The 9,048-nt window shown below is 42.3% G+C and overlaps 1 protein-coding gene across 1 annotated transcript; it reads left to right on the top strand.

The window, feature by feature from the left end:
• Positions 1 to 657: 657 nt before the first annotated feature.
• LOC149913171 (uncharacterized) lies at positions 658 to 2,813 on the top strand. Its single transcript, XM_090131897.1, has 2 exons — positions 658 to 2,506; positions 2,542 to 2,813. Exons 1-2 carry the CDS (start codon positions 658 to 660, stop codon positions 2,811 to 2,813), a joined length of 2,121 nt encoding a protein of 706 aa, XP_089988023.1.
• The last annotated feature ends 6,235 nt before the right edge of the window (positions 2,814 to 9,048 follow it).

The following is a 9,048-nucleotide window of genomic DNA, read 5'->3' as shown; positions in this document are numbered from 1 at the left end:
CTTTACTCGGTACTGCCTTTGTTGTCTAAACTGGGAGTAAGTTCGATTCTGTGTTCATAAAAAAAAAACTGAGTTTGGAAGGGACCACTGAATGTCACCAGTTCCAAAACCCTGCTCAAGCAGAGAGACCCAGAGTAGGTTGTCAGACCTGTCCTAAATGACTTTCAAAAATCTCCAAGGAAGGAGACTCCAACTGGAGACCTCCAATATTTGCTGTGAAATAGTTTGTGTCCGCATTATTTTCACAGAATCAGAATCCTGAGGGAACTGGGATTGTTCAGTCTGGAGAAGAGGAGGCTCAGGGGAGACCTTATTGCTCTCTATAACTACCTGAAGGGAGGTTGTAACGAGCTGGGGTCGGCCTCTTTTCTAGTGTAACTGGTGATAGGACTAGAGGGAATGGTTTCAAGCTGCGCCAGGGAAGATTCAGGCTGGATATTAGGAAATACTGCTTCTCTGAAAGGGTGGTCAGGCACTGGAATGGGCTGCCCAGGGAGGTGGTGGAGTCACCGACCCTGGAGGTGTTCAAGGAACGTTTGGATTTTGTGTTGAGGGATATGGTTTAGCGAGAACCATTGGTGATAGGTGGATGGTTGGACTGGACGATCTTATAGGTCTTTTCCAACCTTAGTGATTCTGTGACTCTGTAATCACAGAATGGCCAGGGTTGGAAGGGACCTCAAGGATCATGAATCTCCAACTCCCCTGTGTGGTAGTGAGGGTCTGGCGCCCGGAAGATATCGCGTTGTACGGGAAGACAGGGTCCCCCTCCCGATAGCCAATAGCGTTCAGTGCCCAGGTTATATAAGGCTGTTTCTCCTGCCAATAAACGCCATTTGCCGTCCACCACATTGGTGTCAGCGAGCCGATGGACCGAGCGACCTGGGATTGGTCGCCGTGCCGTTCCCGAACCAGGTCGCCACGCCTACGATAGGCAACAAGTGGTGCCGAAACCCGGGATTCGCCTGGACGGGTGAACGGCGGCCGGAGCGGCAGGACCAGCCCGGAGGGGAGGACGCTCCCGGACCAACAAGGAGGATGGAAGTCCTTGTGAAGGTCGTATCGCAGTTAGATAAGCAGTGGGGCATCGATTGTAAGCCCAAAGATTTTACTCTCGCTATTGCGAGGCTTTTGCAAATTGGGGTCATTGACCAGCCGGTGGATATTCTCCACCCCGAAGTGTGGGATAAATGCACTAAAGCGTTAACTGAGGAGACGATGTCCTCGGGCTGTGGGAGAAGCCTAGAGTCGTGGGGGAGAGTCGCGCGGGCCCTGCGCAGGGCCATGCGGGAGCGGGAGAGCTGGAGGGCGGCAGAGAGCCGTTTGTCGGCCGCCCCGGGACTGGGAGTCGGGGCGGCCACGTGGAGTTTGCACCCCTCTGACGATGACGTGTCCTCTCAATCGAACCCCGACCCGCCCACGGAGGGACAGAAACGTGCTAAATCCTTCTGGGGTGGGTTAATCGAGGAGGCCAGGGCTGCCGCGGAGAAATCGGAGCCCGAGGAAATTTGGGCTCGATCACCCCCCTATGCGCCCCAAGATGGCGCCGAGCCAGGAGAGGGAGGGCGGGGGGAAGGCGCCCTTGGCGGGAACGTCGAGGAGGTGTTAGATAAAGGCGGTGGGAGTGACCGGGAAGGTGAGGGGAGCGTGAGTGAAGGGTGGAAAGCCAATCAGAGCGGCCGTCTGAAGAAAAGCCGCTGTGGGGCGAACATCCCGCTGGGCAGAGGGCGGGACGAACCAAGAGGGAGGGAACGGCCTGCCCGCAAGGGAGGCGGGCGGGGCCGGAGCCTAACAAAAAGGTACGAGAAACCGGAAGTGGCCGCTCAGTCGGGCTCTGACTCCGGGTCAGACACTAGCTGCGACGAGTGGTTCGCAGTTGACTTAAACTCGGAGGAGGAGGGAACGAATACGAACAGAGTTAAGAGCCGAAATATTCCCATCCAAATTAAAGAGAAACCGCGAGGGGGAGAAATCCCTCTTACAGACTGGAGGAAAATAAAGATTGCATGTGCTGACTGGGCCCCATCGGCCAAACTAGCATTCCCAGTCCGGGTGATGGATGGGGGACAGAGGGTCCACTCGCCGATAAACCCTAGGGATATACAAGCAATTGTTAAGGCAGTTGCAGATAAAGGGCTTAACTCAGCTATGGTCTCCACCCTTATAGATGGTGTTTTTGGGGGAGACGATATGCTCCCATTTGACATAAAACAAACCTGTAGACTAATTTTTGACGGAGCAGGGATGATTGTTTTTAAACAAGAATGGGAAGATAACTGTGCAAGACAACTAGCTCAAGTAACTGGGGCAGATCACCCACTACATGGTTCCAGCCTGCAGCGGCTGATGGGTACAGACCCAACAATGATTACCCCCCAAGCACAGGCCCTGGGCCTCCAGGCCCATGAAGTTATGACAACTACTTGTGTGGCCAGGGATGCTATTTGCACAGCCTCTAAAGTTATTGTTAAGCCATTGCCATGGTCCACTATAAGACAAAATGGAAGTGAGAGCTTTACACAATTTGTAAATTGCCTCCAGGCAGCAGTCGACTCCTCGACCCTGCCTGCGGAAGCGAAAGGCCCGGTTGCCACCAAGGTGGCCCACAAGAGCGTGCTGGCCACAGGCGGCGTGACCAGCCCGGCACGGTGGTGCTGCACAAGATCCGCCGCTACCAGAAGTCCACGGAGCTGCTGATCTGCAAGCTGCCCTTCCAGCGCCTGGTGTGCGAGATCACGCAGGACTTCAAGACCGACCTGCGCTTCCAGAGCCCAGCTGTAGGCGAGCGAGGCCTACCTGGTGAGGCTCTTTGAGGACATCCAGCTCACCTGGCGCATCCATGGGGAGTGCACCTGAGGCCACAGCCCATCCGCTTTTTTCTTCTGATTAACATCATGTTGGTAGAGCACCAACAACTGTTATAAGAATGTTCTTGTTCAGAGCACCTTATGTTTTCTATTTGAGTTTTCTATTGAAGATTGTTCTATTTGAGTTTTCTATTGAAGATTGTTATATATTGTTATATTTTACCTAATTTAATTGTGCATAGGGAGGGGGGATATGTGGTAGTGAGGGTCTGGCGCCCGGAAGATATCGCGTTGTACGGGAAGACAGGGTCCCCCTCCCGATAGCCAATAGCGTTCAGTGCCCAGGTTATATAAGGCTGTTTCTCCCGCCAATAAACGCCATTTGCCGTCCACCACATTGGTGTCAGCGAGCCGATGGACCGAGCGGCCTGGGATTGGTCGCCGTGCCGTTCCCGAACCAGGTCGCCACGCCTACGATAGGCAACACCCTGCCACATGCAGGGCCACCAACCTTCCCACCTAATGCCAGACCAGGCTGCCCAGGGCCCCATCCAATCTGGCCTTGAACACCTCCAGGGACAGGGCATCCACAACCTCTCTGGGCAGCCTGTTCCAGTACCTTACCACTCTCTCTGTAAAGAATTTCCCCTTGACGACCAACTTAAATCTCCCCTCCCTCAACTTAAAACCATTTCCCCTCATCCTGCAGTTATCTACCCTTTCAAAGTGTTGATTCCCCGCCTGTTTGTAGGCTCCTTTTAGGTACTGAAAGGCTGCAATGAGGTCACCCCACGGCCTTCCTTTTTCCAGGCTGAACAAGCCCAGCTCCCTCAGCCTGTCTTCATAGGGGAGGTGCTCCAGTCCCCTGATCATCTTTGTGGCCCTCCTCTGGACCCTCTCCAACAGCTCCCTGTCTTTTTTGTACTGAGGGCTCCACACTTGGATGCAGTACTCCAAATGGGGCCTCACAAGAGCAGAGTAGAGGGGAACAATCACCTCCCTGTCCCTTCTGGCCACACCTCTTTTGATGGAGCCCAGGATACCATTGGCCTTCAGAGCTGCAAGGGCACACTGCTGGCTCATATTAAGTTTTTCATCTATCAAGACCCCCAGGTCTTTCTCCACAGGGCTGCTCTCAAGGACCACTCCTCCCAGTCTGAGGACCACTCCTTCCAGCGCTCTTCCACTTTAAAATAATAGATCTAAGAATTAATTATATCAACAAAGGGAACATTGGAGACATTTGGTAAGCAGCAGGGATAGCCAAGGAGAATAGTGTGTGAAAACACACTACACCAATTTAACACATACTTATCAGGAACGTCACAAAATGCTGATTATTATAAAGTTTCACTATGTTCTCATGTCTTCTCATCCTCTTGTTTTGAGAGGTCTTTTTAAATAGTAAAATATTTGTAAATATTAAATAGTAAAATATTTGATGCTCTGCCTTTTGAGGTCTGAAACTAAAATTTCACAGTTTCTATGCATTAATGAAGTTATTCTTAATTACAATCTATTAAAGAACTGCAATAAGAAATACATTTTATGAAGTAAGAGACTTAATTTTATTTATCTATTTATTTGTAAGTACATATTATGACTATTAGTAATAACATGATTATTAATTTTACATTGAGGTCATCTGTTGTTTTTGAAGTGGCTTTTCTGCGCTGTTGAAATTATTCAGAGTAAGAGAATTCTAAAGCATCTAAGTTTTATAAATATGTATGGAAGGATACAAACTGTTTGTATGCACAATGGGATGACAATAAAAGCAATCTGTAAGCTTCTTCCAGTAGTGATCTCTTACAACCACCCACTGTTCAGTCATTTTGTAATAATGTGATGGATGAAAATGTTTTAAAGCTGAAATACTGACATCTTTTTGAGCTGCATCTGCAGATAGCAAAATAATACTAGAATTGAATAGTGATAAATTTTCTGGCCACTGATAACTTGAAAATACAGATTCTATGATATATAAAGTAGTATGACTGGTGACATCTTATTAATTTAGACTAGAGATCTAACTGATCCTTTTTCCAATTATAAGAAAAGCAGGGACTTTCTGGAATATTCTTCACTATTAAACATCGAGACATATTCTGCAGCCTTAAATAAAGACCTGGAAATAGGCAAAGAAGTTTGTCCCGATATCCAACCTAAACTTACCCTGGCACAACTTGAGGCCATTTCCCCTCATCCTGTCACCTGTCACTAGTGAGAAGAGATCAACCCCCCTCTTCCCCATGAGATTTAAAATGTGAATGAAAAAAGATTTCAAACAGTACCATTTTGGTTACATGTTAAATCCACCTAGCATGCAATTTAAAATGATATAAATTGCCACAATATCTATAGTTGAGTGCTATTAACTGAAGCTGTCTTAACTGGACACAGTCCTTTAAACATCATAGAAATAAATATAATTGATGTACTAGTATATGAGACTGGAAATAGATGGACCTTTAGATTTCCAAAGTGTAACGTTGGAAGTAAACAAACTAACAACAACAAAACAACAACAACAACATAAAGCAATCAGTGCTTCAACATTTTTGTGAGCAACTAAGGTAAGCTGGTACAATTAGCATATATATCTTAATATCAGAAAATGCCTGCATTTGCTCTTTGTTCTTTGGCCCATGAGGGATATAAATTTTCAACAGAGTTTAAAGGTGTAAAACAAACACTGTTTTAAGTTCTACCGTACACAACTATAGCTAAAATGTAATTAGTAAAAAATGCTAGGCAAGAGTGTTGTGTGACCAGAACTATTCAATCAGAAAGTGCTGATTGAACATACATAATCACAATCAAAGCCTTTATTTAAATAGGGGTTACAGTCCTAATAAAACACAAAGGGAAATTGGGGCAGAGGGCTTCTAGACAGGTAATGAAAGAAAAAATTAAACTCATCCAATTACATCTGGGGAAAAATCCATTACCTATAACAGTGAGAAGACAGCCCCAGGAAAATTCAGATGCAAAACTAATAATGAAGGCGCAGTGTCCTTTCAACAGATTCTAAATGAGCTCTAATTTTCTTACATCCACCATTCCCAAACTATATAAATTTCAACTAAGCAGAAAAAAAGTGACATGCTAGCACAATTGTTATTCCAAACAGGCACAGCTGCTTGCTCACCTTAATTAGACCTAATCCCAAAAGGGAACCAATCTTTCCCTATTTTCTTCGATGAGCTCACCTGATTTACCTCAACTTTTCTTTTCTAATAGGTTTTGCCCTAACCTTTCAGCAATTGTCGTTTCAGAAATTCTAATGGGAACCGAAGAGCTGCAGCTCCCTTGTGCCAAACTGTTTTATCCTTTTATTTCTAAAGCAAGTTTTTTTTTTTTTTTCCCAAATGTCAAAATCTTACTGAGGTGAAGTGGCATTTGGAGATGTGATGGAATGTTGGGGGGGGGGGAGGTAGGGGCAGGGGGAAGATGAGAACAATGAATGAAAAAAACCTGAATCAAATGTATGATTTTTTCAAATCATATTTGCTAAGATTCTGGGTCAAATCAAGAGCTTCTGTCTAACAAAACTTCCAGAAAAGTGTGGGTGCCAGAAAAGACTAATACTAGATGGGTCTGACTCCTGAGTGTTGAGGCAATGTACAATTTCTGGAAATCTGTGACAATGACAGTCAGGGAAAGATAATTTCAATACTCATAAAGTTAGAAATCTGTTTAACCCGTATTTTGGTGAACCTTTACAGCAAGCTGGAGAATGACATCTGAAAAATAACACTTTTTAATTAGCGCTCTAGATGAGCAAAATCATCCAGAGGCATTGAACAAGGACCTGATTTCCGTCATTCATCTACAGCCTGCTCACGTTCTTAGCTTCGCCCTTTTTTTTTTTTTTTTTTTTTTTTTTTGTATAAAAAAGGCAAAAAAGGCTCTCAATTTTCATAACAGATGCCAGAGATTGTTGTAGACACATTCACAAAGAGTTGCACTATGGCAAGTTTTAATAACAAGAATATCTGTAATAGAAAACAACGTTCCTTTTGACACAAATCAGTGTGTTACATCGGTCATCAGAATAGTCATCAACTTACTATGTTTTACAGTTTCAAAGGAAAGTTGTAGGGTTTATAAACACACTTGCAAATGCAGTCTGTTTTCTAGATTTCAAAATTCATTCTCAGTATGTAATTAGAAAAAAAAAAAAAAAAGTATTTTACTTGCTGCATATTTTATTACCATTCACTTCCCCCCCCCCCCCTTTCTTAATTTAAACTTAAATTTGCATTACCTAATTTTGGTCCTATGAGGTCAGATCTTGGAATGAATGGATATGAAATTAAAGGATTTCTAGGAGCCAGGTCTATGTATATACATTGTGCCACATTTGGAAAGATACCATTTCAGTATTCCTGGGTCCCCAGCAATGCACAAGCATTAAATTTCAGGGCAATTATTTTAACTTGGAACAAGTATTGCAAATGAGAGATGAGAAAAAATTATTGTTTGAATAGCCTCTCTTTCAACTTTAAATTTATGTATAAGCAAACAAATGGCTCAATCTGTTCTCAAATATGTATTTATCTATGAATGTGCTCATTAGAAAAAAAAAAAAGAAAAAGAAAAAAAAAGAAAAAAAAAATTTAAATTTTCTGCACAACTTGTTCAAGATAACAAGCTTGCAAACACTTGAAAACTATTTTTTCTATTTTTTCAATAGAAAAAATGTTCTTTTCATTTTTATTTTACATATCAAGTAATTTTCTACATAGCCTTTTTTTTTTTTTTTTTTTTTTTTTCCTTTCTTTCTTTCTGAATGATAAGACATGAAGGGAAGGGAAGAGGAGAAGAGGGGAGAGGAGGGGGGACGAGTGAGGGGAGTGAAGGGGGAGGGATTTATTTCCAGTTAGTAAATATATTCTACCACCTAAGATGTGGTCAAAATAAAAAGAATGTTATTTCTGTAAAAAAACAAAACAAAACAAAACAAAAAACATTAGCTCTTAGATCATATTAATATTTGAAAGAAGTTCATCTTTAAGGATTTCCTACCATAATCAATTTGCAGACAATATTCTTGAAAATCTCTTAACAAGAAAACAATCTAGTATTGCATCTATAGAAAGAGAGGGCCTTCCATATAGATAAAATACTGTTGTGTTTTTCTTCCTTTTCTTGTCACGTAACTACCACTTGAAATCTGTTCTCATAGGTTAATTTTTTTTCTGTAATCTTTTTAGAAATGATGACAGGAAAAAAAAAAAAGAAAAAAAAAAAAAGCAGAAAGACCAAGAAAAAAATAAGACCCTTCTTTTTTGCTGAGATATCACAGACGTCCCTTTGTTTCCTGATCGTTTCCAAGGGGATATGAGGACTACAAAGTTTGAATATATATCTATATATAAAATTATATATATATATATATATATATATATATATATATATATATATATATATATATATATATATATATATATATGATGATGATATATATATGATGACGATCAGCAATGGCAGCAGCAACTCACTTGTGCACTGCAACTTTAGTGAAGCACTCTATCTGAGAATACTAAATTTGTATCTGACTATTCACTTTGCACAAACTTCCCATTTTATTCTGTGATGGTTTAGATACTTAGATTGACTACTTTGGTATGGCCTGGTTTTTTCACTCCTTTAAATTCTCTTGACAGTGCAGAAGCAGATTTTAAGAACTTTCTTCTCTGCTGGAGAGGAGATGAAGTCCAGCCTTCAAAAAATATCTGTGTAGAGTAATACAAACAGCCATAGGCATATAAGGGAAAAAATCTCCTCTTGGCAGTAAAAAGCTCTGATAAGAGTTCATGCTATACAAGCTATTTACTCATATTGTGAGGAAGATTAATGTAACAGTAATTAATTATTTGTAGTTCACATGAAAACCTAAAAGCAAGGAGCAGGAATAGAAAATTGAATCTTCAATCAATGATTTTAAGGAGTTAATTCTGGAACTAAAATAAAGGAACTTACTCCGTCAAGGTTCATCAGCATGGTGAAACAACCAGGTTGTCAAGTGATGCCTACCGGTACAGCCATTTCACTTTTGGGTTCTGAGACTGTATTTGTTCCCCACTTTGTGGACATATCTGCCAACTCACTAATGTTCTGAAGAATATCCTAGAGCTGTTCTTATTCACAGCATGCCTGCACTGAGATGTAGCAAAAAACATACTTTTTCCTTATCACAACACCAATTAATTTAGAACCAGTTTGCAGTAACCAT

This window comes from Phasianus colchicus, chromosome Z (genome assembly GCF_987193195.1).
Source record: "Phasianus colchicus chromosome Z, bPhaCol1.hap1.1, whole genome shotgun sequence".
Lineage (NCBI taxonomy): Eukaryota > Metazoa > Chordata > Aves > Galliformes > Phasianidae > Phasianus > Phasianus colchicus.
This window is presented reverse-complemented; position numbering and strand designations above follow the sequence as displayed.